General features: G+C 36.5%; 4 protein-coding genes and 1 long non-coding RNA gene across 9 annotated transcripts; 3 read left to right on the plus strand and 2 right to left on the minus strand.

The window, feature by feature from the left end:
* LOC105163746 (transcription factor GAMYB-like) lies at positions 185–5,141 on the minus strand. 4 transcript variants are annotated; one of them, XM_011082196.2, is made up of 5 exons: positions 5,013–5,141; positions 4,487–4,580; positions 2,835–3,197; positions 849–1,830; positions 185–760 (listed from the first exon to the last, which is right to left on the minus strand). In XM_011082196.2, the coding sequence occupies exons 3-5, from the start codon at positions 3,192–3,194 to the stop codon at positions 489–491; spliced, it is 1,614 nt and encodes a 537-aa protein (XP_011080498.1). In that variant the 5' UTR covers positions 3,195–3,197; positions 4,487–4,580; positions 5,013–5,141; the 3' UTR covers positions 185–488. The 4 variants fall into 4 exon arrangements, with proteins under 4 accessions (XP_011080498.1, XP_011080499.1, XP_020549969.1 ...); XM_011082197.2 differs by having other exon boundaries at positions 5,090–5,137; XM_020694310.1 differs by having other exon boundaries at positions 4,487–5,141.
* On the plus strand, positions 7,758–10,285 carry LOC105163747 (F-box/WD-40 repeat-containing protein At5g21040-like). The gene has a single exon (XM_011082198.2). The coding sequence runs from the start codon at positions 8,390–8,392 to the stop codon at positions 10,040–10,042; it is 1,653 nt and encodes a 550-aa protein (XP_011080500.1). The 5' UTR covers positions 7,758–8,389; the 3' UTR covers positions 10,043–10,285.
* On the plus strand, positions 10,729–12,707 carry LOC105163749 (omega-hydroxypalmitate O-feruloyl transferase). The gene has a single exon (XM_011082199.2). It carries the CDS (start codon positions 10,891–10,893, stop codon positions 12,268–12,270), a length of 1,380 nt encoding a protein of 459 aa, XP_011080501.1. The 5' UTR covers positions 10,729–10,890; the 3' UTR covers positions 12,271–12,707.
* LOC105163750 (GDSL esterase/lipase At1g71250) lies at positions 12,602–14,715 on the plus strand. Of its 2 annotated transcripts, none has more exons than XM_011082200.2 (3): positions 12,602–12,992; positions 13,515–14,141; positions 14,299–14,715. In XM_011082200.2, exons 1-3 carry the CDS (start codon positions 12,737–12,739, stop codon positions 14,529–14,531), a joined length of 1,116 nt encoding a protein of 371 aa, XP_011080502.1. In that variant the 5' UTR covers positions 12,602–12,736; the 3' UTR covers positions 14,532–14,715. The 2 variants fall into 2 exon arrangements, with proteins under 2 accessions (XP_011080502.1, XP_020549980.1); XM_020694321.1 differs by having other exon boundaries at positions 12,707–12,992; positions 13,515–14,080; positions 14,299–14,390.
* On the minus strand, positions 14,892–17,136 carry LOC105163751. The gene is made up of 3 exons (XR_847946.2): positions 16,943–17,136; positions 15,344–15,394; positions 14,892–15,228 (listed from the first exon to the last, which is right to left on the minus strand). It is a non-coding gene; the product is annotated as an uncharacterized LOC105163751 (long non-coding RNA).

The following is a 17,142-nucleotide window of genomic DNA, read 5'->3' on the forward strand; positions in this document are numbered from 1 at the left end:
ATTAAAATATTTTTGCTTATTTGTTCATTTTCTTTCTTCAGATCGGCTTATCGTGGTACATAGACATTTAAATTTCAAACGAACATATATCTGCCTATTTTGTTAACATATTATTTAAGAACGGAAGAACAAAAAAAAAATGAAAATTATGCCTCACGCTTTAATTCTACTAGTTTTGACTTGAATGTTGAACAACCATCACATCTTGAATTGTGAACTTCGGCATCAATACAAAACCAAAGATAAAATTCCGCCAACTAAAAAAAGGCATGCGACTCTCTCGCAACACATACAAAATGTGCAAATGTCAGTTTGCCTATACATCCCAACCAAGTATCAGGATTTGTTCACAATTTATTAAGCCCATTGCTTCCTAGTATTCTAGACACAGCCTAGAGAACCTTTTGCAGCACAAGAAACCATGTTGAATAAAGGTTGTGCCCAAAGGCAATTCAAGTTTGATCGTTCATTCCATGATGTGAAAATGATTAGACGGTAGACATCGCATTCCAAGCACAAGAATCATGCCCACAACATTGAGGTGCTGAAGTAGCGGAAGTTTCCGTTTGCTTGCAATCCCTACTCAGATCATCAACCAGAAGGGTCCCTATAGCATCTTTCAACAAGGAATGGTCCATGGTGGGTCCTTCGCTCAGACTATAACAATCAGAGGCAGGCAACAGATCTGGCCTGCTGAAGATCATATTGTTTGTTGTCTCGGCCTTATTGTCAGATTGCATGGTTTCTTCAAGTTTACATCCTTCAATCCAAAAAAGGCATTGCATTAACATAACCTAACCAAAAGAAAGAGAAGGAAAACATAAGATAGAGGAGTTAAATCTCCGGACCTGGTATTGTCTCTACAGATTGGGGTTCATCAAATGAATTCCCATTGGTGGGTGTACTCTCACTGAATATTGACGAAGAAGAATGACCTAAAGGAGTGGTTGACTCGCCATATGCTTCCCAGTCCGTCTCGTGGAAATATTGAGATGAAGTATCCATTATATCGACGAGCATATCTGCCAGATGTGAGCTGTACTTTGGCTGTTTCATAGTTTGTGATTCATACAGTACAGCATCCAATAGGCCACTGTTTCTGGGTGGATGATCGTATGACAGAGTATGTTCAGTTGGAGGTGTTTGGATCAAAGTATCAACAGACTCAAGGTTAGGCAATGGGGAAGAGGGTGATCCCCAACCGCCGACTTGAGTTTGGAGTGAAGGGAGCTCCAACTTCATTGCCCAATCAGGCTCCGAAGAAGAAGGATTGCCATTTAGAATGGCATGGCTGCCAGAAAGAACACTTGAAAATGATGTATGGTCATATGCAGAAGAGTTTATAAAAGATTGAGCAATCTGCATAGGACCATCATTTTGATATTGACTCCTGCCTGGGATGGAATTGCCCATTGTGGCACACAAACCTGGGAACAATGGTTCTGACCCTCGAAGCCGCTTGGATGGATGAATTGTTGAGAGCAAAGACTTATTTGGGTAAGAAGGGGGAAGACCTTGTGCCAGCAGGCTACTTGCAGGAACATCAAGCAAGCCAGTAGCTGGAATATCAAGAAGTGCTGGTGGATACAACTGCTGATTCAGTTCCAAGTTCTTGAATTCGACAGCTGGAATCTCAAAGTTGTTTACAGGCATGAAGTCTGGATAATGTGAATCCCCAGATGAGAAACTACTTATATCATCACTTTGTTGGTTCTCTTTTGACGGCCTTAAACTGATATCAGGTGGATAGATAGGTAAGCCTGCACGCTGTCTTCTCTTGATTCTAGTGTTCCAATAGTTTTTTATCTCGTTATCTGTGCGGCCAGGCAACTAAAATAGCAAACAAAGAGACATAATGAGGACAAGAAGTTGACCTGCCGAAGTTTGTTTAGTGCCATAGCTCTTCTAGAGGTGTGAAGTTAAGATACACCATATATAATGTCAGTATAAAACCTATATCACACATTAGAACTGACTATTTGGATGACAATAGAAAACCACACACACACTATAAAAGCCACATATTTGAATGACACCATGGAACTTTCTTGTCACATAATCAGAATCCAAGCAGGTTCCGTAGAAAGGCAGTTGCTCTCAGATGATAAAACTGACATTTTAAGGCAAGCGCGAAAACACCGCATCATAAGGGACCATTGTAAATAGTCAATCATCGTAAAGATGACTGCCAAAATATATAAATAAACAGCATATATTTATCTAATGAGTAACCTGGACTATAAACTGTAAAGCACAACTTTATTGAGCATATCATTTCCTCACTTAGAATGGCCACGTTATTATCTGACAAAGTCAAACACATAACACATGCACATAACAACTGCGTTTCATCTCAGAAAAGCATAGCTTGCACACTAGTAACAGTTTAGTCGTTTTAATTCCAAATAAACATTTTCAATCCACTTAATGCACATTTTAGGACAAGATAAAACACTTACCAATATGGGGTTCTATATTTCATGAGATGCAAGAAAAGTTTGAAGCAGAATATCTCAAACCAGCTCAGATACAGCACGTCGCTCTAAATATACTGTACTCTGATCATCATTTTATGGTGGCATGAAAAGAGCTGATTTTTAGAATTGACAATTGATTTTTATGGAAAGAGGATCCTACTTTTGTAAATTTCAATCTGAAGCATCACGGTAGGATACCTTCTTACACAGATTCCACTATGACAACGTTCCCATAAAATGTTTCAGAATCTCATTTGCAGGAAACAGAAATTTAAGAAACGGAATGAATGCAACAAATAGTTTACAAATGAAAAACACAATCACTAAATGAGAAGGGAGTGAAAGAGAGATGCACACCTCAGCAGCCATTCGAGCCCATTTATTTCCCATCTTGGCATGAAGTTCAATGATAAGACGCTCCTCCTCCGGACTAAATGCACCTTTCTTCAGATCTGGTCTAAGGTGATTTGCCCACCTCAAGCGACAACTTTTTCCACAGCGGGCAAGCCCTGAATGCTTCTGAACTGCATTCCAGTTTCCCTCCCCATGTTTGGTGACATATTCAACCAAAATTGCATCCTCTGCAGAAGTCCAGGGACCTTTCTTCAAAGGACCATGCCCACCTACATATCCTCCACTGTTAGCATCATCAGCAGCTGGTGAATCTACACCATTCTTGGGCATACTCCTTTCATTGCTTTCACTTGTCATGCTCATTGCCTAATTTGATAATAAACAAAGAAATGAATTTGTAGAACACATGATACACAAAGAAACTGCGTACTCATACCAAAACAGCAAAAGTGCAACATCAAATAAATATGGGATCTCACTTATAAAAGAGGAGCTCTTATCAAATCTGGAATATAAAAACAGACTTGAGCAAGATGCAGTATTAAAGAACTACAACAAGGAGTTTATGCATTATAACATAAAGTGGCCTCAAGGATCAAGAACATAAAGGAGACAGCACACAAAAAATTCTGAATTCTTTCACAGATAAATGATGTTTCCCAAGAGATCAATGTAACCCTTTAAACTTTCAGATGTCACGTCATCAAACTCAAACGACGGAAACCCGGCAACTATCATGTAACTCTTGTAGTGATCCTCCCACTAACCATTACGAGTCAGGCTTACTAAAGATGTAAGAGAACAAACTAAAGTGTTTAGGTAAACAACATTGTGCAACCGAGGCAAAGTTGACTAACAGAGAATCCAGAGCACATCTCCACTGATTTCTGCAATTCAAAACACAAAAATATCCACTGAAGATTCTAACAATCCAACAGTGAGCACCATCATAGATCCACCAATTACTGAGTGATAGCACAAATATCAAGCATGATGATTTGACTATTGGTTGAAAGGTCACACTTATGTTTCCCAAACTATCAGTATGGAAAAAGTTCAATGCTGGTTTCCAATTGCTGCTAGCCCGCTGCCCTGAAGACTTAATATGGAATATGCATAAAGACTAACAAGTATGAACAAGCCACTAATTCTTTATTTCAGCAACCGGAAGCATAATCCTCAAAGACATTGCACACAAAACAAAGCTTCATGTAGTTTGTCAAAAACACGAAACCATTATTGAATGAGTGGAACAAGCCACTAATTCTTTATTTCAGCAACCGGAAGCATAATCCTCAAAGACATTGCACACAAAACAAAGCTTCATGTAGTTTGTCAAAAACACGAAAACCATTATTGAATGAGTGGAACCTACAACACAAATTCTCTGAATGCATATAATTCAGTTCTACGAAGGAACAAATATAGAGTAAACAACAAGCATAAAGTTCCTAACTTAAGATCAATCGGGCCCAAAAATCTTAAAGCCAGAGCAGCACTAGACAGTTGAATAATTTGTCTGTAGATAATCCGAATCCCTATTCACCAAAAATAGCATCGATTCAGGCAGTCACAAAAGCATGCGCATGCAAAAGCATTAACTGAAATCAAAAGAACCATAATTTAATCAATACGGTCTCAGTTGCATCCCCTACCTCAGAAGACTGTAGAAGGAAATGCAACGCACTACTGCTGCAACAAGTGATCAGTCCCTCAAAAGCTTATGATGATATCCAAGAGCCCGGATTTCTGCTCTTGGAAGAATATACTTTTTAATATCAGAAGAAGAAAAAACTAAGAAAATAAGTCAAAAAATTCCAAACCCAAATTGTACTGACAAACACAAATGTAAATAAAACCAGCTGAAATTTTTTTGACGGGCAAACAAAATGAGAACAATGTGAATTCAAGAACCCAAAAAAGGTTTGATATTCTTGTTTTGTTTTTATGGTTTAGAAGAACCAGATAGAAAAATCAAGAAAGTCCGAGAAGCCCTATTTTTTGATCAGTGAAGAATAGATGAAACCAAGATCCACTTATTTAGATATATATATATAGAGAGAGAGAGAGAGAGTTGTGAGCTAATGGGATGTGAAATTCGAAAAGAAAAAAAAAATGAATCCAAAATAGAGAATTAGATGGCAAGAGAAGAACGAGAGAGATTCGAGGAATGATCAACACCTCATTTCATAGATTCATTTGCTGTAGCAAAAAAACACACACAAGCACCAACAAACAGTAACTCCACTCCACCCCACCTTCACTTTTTTGTAGACATTTTCCATGCTTATGTGTTCAAAGAGTTCCCCACCTCCATTATGAGAGAGAAAACGAAGAGAGAGAGAGAAAAAGAAAATGAACTGAAAACCAGAAGCCAGACTGCCCCAAACTCTGATATTTATATGAGACGAGGGTAGGGTGGGTGGTGGCGGTCGTCGTCGTGAGATTTTATTCTATTTTTCCAATTTATTGGAAAATTGACAATTAAAAATAGTGTTATGTTGACTCAATTAATACCAACGAATAATTTAATTAAATAATTATAAATTTTATTTTATTTTTATCTATATAAAGACTATATTTATATGTAAGCTTTAAATACTATAAAATTGTCATAATTTTCTTGGATTATTATTATTAATTTGGAGGATTAGGGTTTTATTAATTTAATTATATATATGGTTATTAATTAACAAATCTAATGATTGTTTATAATTAGATTGTGTTTAAATTAGGGAAAACATAGTTACAAATTTCAAATTCCCAATACTATAATCTTCAATTACTATAAATTTTAAACCAAAATTAAAAGTTATGAATTTCATATACACAATACAATAATATTCGATTACTATAATTTAAATTCACAATACTATAATGTTTAATTACTATAAATTTTAAATTAAAATCAGAGTTACCAATTTCAACATATTCAATTACTAGAAATCTTAATTCAAATTAGATTTTTTTTAAAAAATAAAATTGATGAACTATTACTACAATCATCAATATTAAATATAATTATATAAAAAATACTAACAACGATAACAACCATATATTATTTAGCAATATCATATAATTATATCTAATCAATGGGTCCAATTAAACTCAGTCTCATGGACTAATTGAAATTAGAGCGACAAATCTCAATATTACTATAAAGTTCAATTATTATGAATCTTAAATTGAACTATTGTTTTTATCATTTTGATGTCTTGAAATTTAAATAAATGAAATATATTAATAAAAAAATAAAAATAAAACAAGTTAGGTTCGGACGAACCCGTAGTGGCTACCCCTTAGTGGGAACCTAACCGTCATGGTATATTTATTTCACAAAAGCTCATTGACGACGATACCCAATTTGGTCATTACAGTCCCACCAATATAATACATCCACGTAAAGTGACAAGCTCCACAACTTTCATTTAATTAAGTATTATGGATCAACTGTTGTACGTTATCTCATAATACACCCACACAAAATAACAAACTGTATATTTTCAATAAAATCGAACTCGTGACGTTCAAGTGAAAAAATAAATACTTGACTATTAAAAAATCAGGTTAATGGTAATATTAGTATGAGTAGACTATAAAAAAATAATAAAGGGGTTGAGTTCAACAATAAGATATTTTTTTTTTAAATATAGTGACAACAATATATTTGGAAAAATGAAGGGTGAATAGAATATGGAAAATTTGAATAATTAAATTGGTCTTGTTCACAGGGGTCAACATAGGTGGATTGACATGACTGGAAAGTGCAATTAGGACAACCTTTGAAATATTGACTTTTTTATTTTATGCCTTATTCAATATTTTGTATAAATTATTAAAAATATGGTTAATTTTTTTTTCAACAGCTACTTTTCATTAAATGATAATAATTTACGAACAATATTTTATTTCAATCACACCGTTTTAATTTCATATATATTACATGTACTTTTTACAAGTATAAACATATTAATAGGGTATTTCTATCAATAAATTATATGAAATACTGAATAATGGATAAAATTAAAAGTTTATGTAATTTTTTTTATTGAGTTCATCATTTTCCTTCCAAACCCGAGCAGAAGGGTCACAATTGTAATTTCAAAAATTGTGTTGGTAAAAATCCTATTTCTTCAGGTATTTTTATTTGTACAACTTCAAATTTGATGATCAGAGTGTCTGTCCACTTCAAATTTTGCTCATAATTCCCATGTATAGTTGCTTCTATATTTGGCTTTCCCAAGTTTGAAGCAAAGTGTGTGGCAATAGTCTTTTTACATGCATCATCATATTCCTTTTGTCATAATTATCAAAAAAAAAAAAAAAAACACCTATGTGTGGATATGGAACTTTTCACTAGAAAATATATACATATAGATCTTGTTTTATTAATTTTTATATGATTAAATCCTAATTTTTAGCAATAACAAGTTAATTGTAGGAATTATGAATGCTACACAAGGGACAAATACAATAGTCCCTGAAGGGTTTGCAGAGTGTCACTTGTACCTTTTTAATTTTGTAACAAAATAGAAAAAGATTTGAAAAGATCGAAGAAGTTTTTATTGTTATTACAAAAAAATTGCATAAATATGTCACGTATGGAACATAAGTACATATATATCGACTAGATTATGAGTGAGATTGGACCTGACGAGTGATTGAAAATGATGAATATTTTAATTATAAATTATTATTATTATTATTAAAAATCTAGAATCAAATAATTTGGGAAGAATTAAAGAATGTATATCAAATGGATAAAGTTTATGTATATCCTTATTTTATGGGTCGAAATAATTAATAAATAAAAGGCCATTTTTAATAAATTAATCAAGAAAATGAGGATTGGGTAAATTTGTGATTGTAATAAGTGCAGGGGTAATAAGTGTAATTATGAGAAAATAAAATGGACGTACCAGAGCCGACCAGCCACAAGAAATAGATTGCCCTAATTTTTATCTTTGAAGTTCGAAACCTCCCAAAATTGTGAAGCAAAAAGCTGAATTTCCTCTCACAAATAAAATTTTCCTTCAATTTTAGTGTTCTGCGAGGCTTAAAATCTCGTCGGGTTTTCAGTTTTTGAGGTATTTCTGCTCAATCTCAGTCACACCCCAATTTTGCTGTTCCGGATATCCTCGTTTTATTTGATTTCTTCTTCGTTTCTCTTTTTTTCTAAAGAAAGTTCATCTAAAGTCTACAATTGGGTTTCTCCCTTATCTTTCATAGCAATCCTGGAGAATAGTTCATTCTAATCCTCATCTGGTTCGTGCTTGTTATCATTTTGATCTTTTATTACTCAGGTGACTCAATTTTTTCTTGCTTTGTACTATCCATCGATCCAGGGCTGAATAATTTGGCTAACTTCTGGTCTTTTGGGGTGTGATTGAATTGGGTTTTTTTCGTATGTCTTCTGGGTTTTCCCAATTTTCACTTTTGTATACTCCTGAATTCTTGATTGTAGAATTGAGTGATAATTCTGAAGTTATCTAAGGTCGGGTTTGGAGTTTTTTTTTTTTGCGTTTGAATATCGAAATCAAAGATCAAGAAAGAATTATATGGCATTTGAATGCCATCAGGATACAGAAATTGGTTTAAAAGACACTTTGTGGAATTGCTTTGATAATCCGCAAACTCAAAAACCCAACTCAGATCAAGTTGTTTTGATTAATAACAGAAAAGCTGAATCATTAGGGACTGAGAATCTGCAGAACGAGTCAAAATCAAATCTCAAAATTGGGATACCTTTCACTGAAGTTTTGTCAAATCATTGCCGTTCGCTCGGTGATCTTCCTCCAGCAGTGATATCTGAAATTCTTAATTTCCTTGACCCAAAAGGACTTGGTATTGTGTCTTGTGTCAATACATTTTTGTATAGGCTTGCTTCCGAGCACCATGTGTGGCAGGAGTTCTACTATGAGAGGTGGGGCCATCCAGTTACTGCAGTCAATTTGGGCCCAGGATATTCAGATGAGAAGTCATGGAAGGAACTGTTTGTGGAGAGGGAGTTTCGGAGCAAAACTTATTTGGGGCGTTATACCATCGAGACACTGTCTGGGCACACCGAAGCTGTTAGGACTGTTTTTGTGTTGGTATCTCGAAAGCTTGTGTTCACCTCGGGATATGATCAGGTGGTAAGAATGTGGGACATGGAAGAAGGTTTGTCAATTGCATCATCCCGACCTCTTGGCTGCACAATTCGTGCAGTTGCAGCTGATACAAGGCTTTTGGTTGCCGGGGGTACTGATGGTTTCATACATGGCTGGAAGGTGGAGGATGGGAACCCTAACTTGTTTGATCTTAGGGGGCCTCATAATCAGAATATGGAATTTCGAGTTTGGGAACATGAGGGTCCCATAACTTGTCTTGCATTAGATTCTAGTAAGATGTACAGTGGTTCATGGGACATGACCATTCGTGTTTGGGATCGTTCTTCTTTGAAATGTCTGAAGGTCCTTGTGCATAATGATTGGGTTTGGAGCCTTGTACCTCATGATACTACAATTGGGAGTACAGCAGGTTCAGGTGTTTACATTTGGGACACTGATTCCGGAACTCAGCTTGCTGTAACTAATAGTGCTCATGTTGGTAACACGTATGCTTTGGCACGAAGTCACACGGGGAAGCTTTTGTTTACCGGCGGAGAAAATGGTTCTATACACATGTTTGAGATCACCAGAAATGTTAAGTGCAATATGCGGAAGATTGCAACTTGGATTCCACACACTGGGCCTGTTTATTCTCTTGCATTTGAGTTCCCTTGGCTGGTTTCAGCTTCCAGTGACGGGAAGATTTCACTTATTGATGTCAGAAAATTGTTGAAGACAAGCAGACATTCTTCAACTCAAAACACCTTTAAGGGTAACTATTTGGATCAAAAGAATGTTGAACCCCCACAGAGAATGCTACATGGGTTTGGCTCCAATTTGTTCTCAGTGGCCATTGGCTCTGATCGGATTATCTGTGGTGGTGAAGAAGGTGTCATCAGGATCTGGAACTTCTCACAAGCTCTTGAGATTGAGCAGAGAGTCCGGAGTTTGAGGGGTATAAGGCTCGAAAACCGGATGAGGCGTCGCAAGCTCCAAACAGAAATGAGTGCTAAAGGTAGTCAAGGTGGGCAGTGTTCAGTTGCTGCAAAGAAGAACCAGATGAGCAGCGATAAGAATAGCTGGCACAACAAGCGTAGAGTAAATGGGAAGCTGAAAGCATAATCGTAGATTCTAGTTTCTGATGGTTATACACCCTATCATTTTAGTCTAATTGGCTATCTATGTATGAAAGCATAGTCTAGTTGCCTTTTGTAGTTTTCAGCTTCTTGCTTACACCAATGTTAAGATTTCAAACAGAATGTCTGATTGTTCTCTTTCCGTTGTTCCTTTTAACAACGATTAACATTTCTGTGTATGCTTTGTCTTGGCTCCTACTGTCTACTTGTGGCTTTGAAAGTTTGGCAACTGTCTTGAGGCATATGTTTGTATGATTTGGATCGAGGTTCTGATAGTTAATGCCTGATGTCTGGTAAATTCATTTTCTTAAGTTGTTTTTGCAGTGTGATACATATTGTCACTTTTCTTCAAAGTTGTGATTCTGAATGAGTGCCAAGTTTGAAGCACTTGCATTCATGGGGTGATTCAATGCACAAAAGCTTACTCAAAAGACAAAAGAAAGAAAGAAACAAAGAAAGCAGAGAAAGAACGAAAATCAAAACTGTTAAAAGTATGCCAACTGCAAAGGTTATTAGTTATCAACTAATGCGGTTGGTTGGTCTTCATCTTCGCTCCGGTTCTTTAGTCGTGTCTTCTTTCTACATCCAAAGATTGTTGGGACAGTGTAACTTAAGAGTCATACATTCAGAGTGGTTTGTTCTGTCTAAACTGAGGTTCACCTATAAAAGAACTAACAAGATAATGCGTGCATTCTTTAATTAATAGGGGAAGTTGGGAACTGCAAAGCCAACAACCTTATGTAGCATGACATCTTTGATTATCATACAGACAGGATATTTGTGCTGAATTTCTACTTATCTCATCTCTCTGTAAAATCTGCTTCTCTCTTTTACATGGCTCAGTGGGTTCACGAACTTCATTTTCCTGAACTAGACATTCCTATAACTATTCACAAAGTAGAACCCATCTTGTCTACTTCTAACATACCAACAAACAACAAAGACAGTCTCTATCTCTCCAATCTTGATGACATGGTTGGAGTGCGTGTTTTCACTCCAACGGTGTATTTTTACCAGTCAAAAGGTTTGAACTCCCATATTGAACCTGCCGTTCAAATACTTAAAGATGCTCTTAGGAGTGTCTTAGTGCCTTATTATCCTTTCACTGGTAGACTAAGGGAGACGAAGAACGGGAAGCTGGAAATTTTCTTTGGGCCTGATCAAGGTGCTCTTCTGGTTGAGGCGCATTCTGATGTAGCCTTAGCAGATCTTGGAGATTTATCAGTCCCAAATCCTGCCTGGATAAAGCTGATATACAGGTTCCCTAATGAAGAAGAGTACAAAGTTGTTGACATGCCATTGGTGATAGCCCAGGTGACCAAATTCAGCTGTGGTGGATTCAGCCTTGGTTTGAGAATCTGCCATTGTCTCTGCGATGGCCTTGGAGCAATGCAGTTTCTCAGTGCCTGGGCTGAAACAGCGAAAGCCGGCTCGTTGGTGTTGAATCCTAAGCCCTGTTGGGATCGGGAGATCTTTCTTCCCCGTGATCCTCCCAAGATCGAGTTCTCACACACTGAGTTCAAGAGAATCGATGAAGGCTCAACCCTGACAATGAACCTTTGGCAAGGAAAACCAGTTCAGAAATGCTACAGGATAAGCCGAGAGTTCCAAGCCCGTCTGAAGAAAGCGGTACAAGCAGATGGAGAATTTTCCTACACAACCTTTGATGCAATGGCAGCTCATGTGTGGAGATCCTGGGTGAAAGCACTGGATGTCAAGCCTCTAGATTACGAGCTTCGTCTTACTTTTTCTGTCAATGCTCGTGCAAAGCTCAAGAATCCGAGTCTAAACAATGGGTTTTATGGCAATGCCTTGTGCGTTGCGTGCACAACAAGCACCGTGTCAAGGCTTGTCGATGGATGCCTAGCTGAGACGGCCCGCTTGGTGCATGAGGCTCGGTTAGGCGTCTCCGAGGATTATCTGAGATCTACAATCGACTACATCGATCTGCATAGGCCAAAGAGGCTGGAGTTTGGTGGGAAACTGACAATAACACAATGGACTCGGTTTTCGATATACGAATCGGCTGATTTTGGTTGGGGGAAGCCAATATATGCCGGCCCAATCGACCTGACTCCCACACCACAAGTGTGTGTGTTCCTGCCTGAAGGAGGAGAGACTGAAGGCAGTGGAGCAATGGTGCTCTGCATATGCTTGCCGGAATGTGCTTGTCATAGATTTAGAGAGTTGTTATTGTCTCATGGATTCAAGTGACAGTTTCTTAACTGCAAAAGTTCAACCATATTATTGCCTGTAACCTGAAATTTTACTTCAGATAAGAATGTACTTGAATCAGATTCCGTGTTCCAGTTTATTTTCTTGAACTCGAGCTGAAATCAGGAGTAGATGAAACTAGGACAAGTAAAAGGCAAATAGTGTGATTTTGAGCAGTCTGATCAATGTTGGCTTGTCAAGCACAGAAATTATGAGTTAACTACACAAAAATAGGAGTCACAAGATTGACAACCCCAAAACCGCCATTTCCAAATTTTAACACCCTTTATGAAGAACCCAAGATTCATTACTTCTGCATATTCATTTCCTCCAATCTGAGAGAAGGGAAAAAACCAACCAAGAGAATCTTTTGAAACAAGAGGAACAAAGAAAGTCAAGCAGTTGAGTCATATTGGTTCTCTTAATACCATTACTTTTTCACTTGCAAGTTCAGGAGGTTCAAGAAATGGAGATAAGAGAATTGGTTCTTGGTGTGAGGCTTTTTATATTTCTAATGATCTTTATAAGGCATGGCCAAGTTTCTGCCATGGAAATGGGGCTTTCGAGTGATTTGACGTCGTCCCCAGCCACCGCAATGTACATGTTAGGAGACTCGTCTGTTGATTGTGGAGACAACACTCCGTTCTATAGTCTCTTACACCGGAACCTGTCTCTCTTTCCATGCAATGGCTCTGATGCAACTCTTCTTCCTCAGCTTCTTGGTACTCTCTCTCTCTCCTCCCCTCACGCACACACACATGTATAGTAGTATAAACGTCTCAAGACATGTGGGAAGATGGGATTTCTTGATCAATTCTTTAATCCCTTAGATTCAAGTCTATTTTCTTGATGATCTAAGTTTCGGTTGAGTTTCATTTTACTATTATTTGACAAATTAGGTTTGTGGGATTGTGATACTGCAAAACATGCTGAAAGGGCATGTTTTAACTGACTGTTGCTAATCTTTCAAAGCACGCATAGTATTAGTTTTATCATCTTCAGGTTTAACATAAACTAGTAAATCTTTACATATTGATCCATGTCTTGATGTAACAACAACGACCTACTAGACCATTTCGCTTGACAAGCTCAAGATTGAAGAGAATATGAGTGAGTATATTAGGCAAAATCAAAAGTTGTAAATGTTTGAGACTACAGACTAAAATAACATGAATCTTCATATACAACTAACTACAAATGTAGTCTGCTGTAACTCAGATTCTTGAAAATGTTCATTGATGCAGCAAAGAAGATGGGCTTGCCGAATGCCATACCATTCTACAGCCAAAATGGCTCGATTCATGGTATACTAGGAGGAGTGAACTTTGGATCAGCAGAAGCTACAATTCTATACCCTGGCAGCCGAAGCTACCAATCCCTCAACCAGCAACTACGTCAAGCGTTTGACATCATTCAGCTATTGCAGCTTCAGCTTGGAGAAGAAACTGTGGACAATTTCGTCAAATCCTCTGTTTTCTACCTCTCGTTTGGGAAAGAGGATTTCATCGACTACTTCCTTGACAACTCATCTGGGACAGGTTTCAAGGACAGCAGCCAAAACTTCACTCAAATTTTAGTTAACCAGATGACGAATGCGGTGAGAAATCTTTATGCCACTAATGTGAGAAAGATTGTGTGTGCTGGTGTTCTGCCTTTGGGATTTGCACCCCATGTACTACTGAAGTGTGAACGTTCATCAAAGAGTTTAAGAAAAGCTTGCTCGGATCAGATTAACTCGCTCGTGTTGGAGTACAATAGGAGGCTGGAGGAGAATGTTGTTGTCATTAGTGAAGAATTGCCCGAAGCCCAGGTAATCTTCTGTGATGTTTATCAAGCCATGATGGAGTTCATGGGCAACCCTAAGGCCTATGGTATGTAAGATTAGTTTTACTCTTGAATCTTGATCCTTATTTTTGTCTTGATCACTCAGTTTAGTGTTCTTGCTGATACACTTTGAGAATGCAAGTGACAGATTATATATATATATATATAGTCTTTTTTTTCCATCTCTTACGGATGCTTTTGCAGGAATTAAGGATGTAAAGAACGCCTGCTGTGGGCTAGGTAGGTATGGTGCGGCGCGCGGTTGTATCTCGACAGAAATGGCCTGCCAAGACGCTTCAACGCACGTCTGGTGGGACTTATACAACCCCACCCCTGCCGTTAACTCCCTGTTGGCTGATTCAGCCTGGTCTGGGAAACCTTTGTCTTCCATTTGCCGTCCCATGAACGTGCAAGAACTTCTCTCCTCCTCAGTATAATAACCTCTCTGTCTCACTCTCTCACTCACACATCCATGTCCTAAAAAGAGCAATGGATGAACTGCATTGTGTTCATTCAGATTTAGCTGATATCTGATAGATCAGCCATGTTGTCATAAACTTAGAATGTTTGTCAAGTTTTAGGTGGAAATGGGGTGGGAAGAAAATTCTGATTTCACCGGCACGTATTATGCCACATTCTTGAATATCATCGTCGAACTGCACACAATGGCACCATCAAGTACACATTCAACAGCTCATAACCTATTCAGATACTATTCAAGTGGACAGCATGAAATTTTCTCGTTGTGTCATATGAAACTTTTACTTTTTTCAACGTAATTTTCTACCACAGACGGCGAAAATAAGGCGATTATTTTCATGAATTCTTCAGAAGAGAATCATAATAAAAGTACAAATTGAAATACATAAATGAAGGTCAAGATAGTGTCCAAAATAGCTGGGGAGAGAGAGAGAGAGACATAGAACATCTAGCTACAACATATAATTAAGAATGATGAAATCAAGATAAAATCAATGAGTATGAACTGAAGAAATGGTTGGTCTGCTTAGAAGACATACGTGAAGCAAAGAGCTGCTAATCCAATGAGAAAATGGGGCTTCAAGCCTAAGTTGCTTGAACTTGGATTGTCCCCACTCCCAGTCGCAGGAGATGGGCTTGCTGCTGCTGATATGCCTGTAATCGTGTATAATAAATTCATAAGCCAGACCAGACCCACGATTTCAATGTTCATCTTTTCTTTTTTTGGTGTGGTGTGGGGTGGGGTGGGTAAGGGGGAATAAGAATGTACCATCTGATGGGGCTTCACTTGGTGCAGGAACTCCAACTGGAATACCAATAGCTACACGGTATAAAAAAAAATAGATAAAATTAATCATTACTTAGAACTTTTTGATAATTGAAAACAAATGGGGACATCCACATAATTCATTTTTTATTCAAATAAAATAAGTTATTAGTATATATATATTTTTTTATAGAAACGGTGATTACATATTACAACAATATCAATAAATTAACAAATACATCGATTTGGTCAATAAATTCACGTTAAGTGAAACAAATACCCTTTATAATAAATTCAAATTAAGTGAAATACTCATAAACTCCAATTTATTCATAAGATTTCAACCTTAACCATTAGAGTGCGACATCATTTCTGAGGGTAAATATCAATTTTTATTCAACTTTTTTATGTTAATATCAATGAATCTAGTGACTTTTGAATAAAGGATTGAGTTATTTGTTAGATGAAAACAAACATCAAGAGTGGTAGATGTAATTTTTCCAAACTATATAAAATTTACGTGTAGTTACAATAAATCTGATGAGAAGGGAGTGCAATTATCCCAATTTGTAATTATGAGAGTGTTGCAATCAGCCTTAATAATTTTGATAAGAAAAGGTAGTTTGGTAGTGTTATAGAGTAATAAATTAAATAATTCAGTCCGCAGGGAACAGGGCACGTGGTCCGTTGGCCCGCAAAATTAATGCAAGAGGTGTGAATTAAATAAAGAGATTTAAATTTTGAAATTGAATACTCAAAATTTTATATGTAAAAATAATGAAAACCGAGGGTCCAAACAATTTCAAAAAATTTTGAATATTCATCAAGTTAATATGATGATTCATTTGAAATTTGAAAAAAGAAAAAGGGCCAAATCATTGGTGTAATTATGGGCCAAATCATATAAAATATTGGGTTAATTATACTTAACCTTGTCTAAATATGTGAAATTGTAGTTTTCTTTAAAAAAAATTTAGAATTACACTTACGTCTCTTTTAAAAATTTATTGTTTATACCTGACCTCATTTCGTCCAAATTTGGATGAAAAATAACAATGCTAGTAAAATAAATTAAATAAATTTTTAATTTTATCCTTCATTTGATATTCCTATATAATAATTTTGTACTTATAAAGAATAAAATATATAATAATAATTTTATATTTATAAAAAAATAATATAATGATCTTAATCTCACTTTATATATATTATATTTATTTTTTTATAAATACAAAAATTCACATAAAAATGTTACAAAATAAAAAATTTATGTAATTATTTTTATTAATGTCAATATTTTTTATTCAAATCAAAACAGAAGGGAGTAAGACATAAATTGAGAATTTTTTGAAGGTTGTAAGTGTAATTTTATTTTTATTTTTTTTTTTATAAAATGAGCAATTTTGTAGTTTCGGATGGAGTCTAAGTAAAATTAACTCTAAAATATTTTATATAATTAATGAAACTCATCCCTAATTGCTAATTAACTAACATATTATTGAGGAACAAGAAAATATCCACAAAATCTAAATGGAAATTATAGAAACAAGAAAATATATATTTTCCTAAAATAAAGACAAAAATGAGAAGAATTGCAGGTACCTGCACACAAGCTAACTGGAGGAGTGGCGACATTGCAGGCTGCGGGCAGCTTAAGAGCCCTATTCAAATCAATGGAGATCCCAACCTGACCGGGCTGCCCAAGCAGCTCACACAAGCATACTGGCTGTGTGTTCACCAAGTTATCCAGCTCCGGGCAGCACCCCGGGTCCGGCTTCGTCAGGTTGCTGCCCGCCTCCCCA

This window comes from Sesamum indicum, linkage group LG6 (genome assembly GCF_000512975.1).
Source record: "Sesamum indicum cultivar Zhongzhi No. 13 linkage group LG6, S_indicum_v1.0, whole genome shotgun sequence".
In the NCBI taxonomy this organism is placed as follows: Eukaryota; Viridiplantae; Streptophyta; class Magnoliopsida; order Lamiales; family Pedaliaceae; genus Sesamum; species Sesamum indicum.

Bases quoted from the DNA above. Each gene is read 5' to 3' on its own strand.
- LOC105163750 (XM_011082200.2), top strand. From the start codon at position 12,737: ATGGAGATAAGAGAATTGGTTCTTGGTGTGAGGCTTTTTATATTTCTA. The intron at 12,993-13,514 runs GTACTCTCTCTC...TCATTGATGCAG, and splicing joins TCTTCTTCCTCAGCTTCTTG to CAAAGAAGATGGGCTTGCCG. The intron at 14,142-14,298 runs GTATGTAAGATT...ATGCTTTTGCAG, and splicing joins GGGCAACCCTAAGGCCTATG to GAATTAAGGATGTAAAGAAC.
- LOC105163746 (XM_011082195.2), bottom strand. From the start codon at position 5,116: ATGGAAAATGTCTACAAAAAAGTGAAG. The intron at 1,831-2,834 runs GTGTGCATCTCT...TTGCTATTTTAG, and splicing joins GGGCTCGAATGGCTGCTGAG to TTGCCTGGCCGCACAGATAA. The intron at 761-848 runs GTCCGGAGATTT...TTTGGATTGAAG, and splicing joins ATCTGTAGAGACAATACCAG to GATGTAAACTTGAAGAAACC.
- LOC105163749 (XM_011082199.2), top strand. From the start codon at position 10,891: ATGGCTCAGTGGGTTCACGAACTTCATTTTCCTGAACTAGACATTCCT.
- LOC105163747 (XM_011082198.2), top strand. From the start codon at position 8,390: ATGGCATTTGAATGCCATCAGGATACAGAAATTGGTTTAAAAGACACT.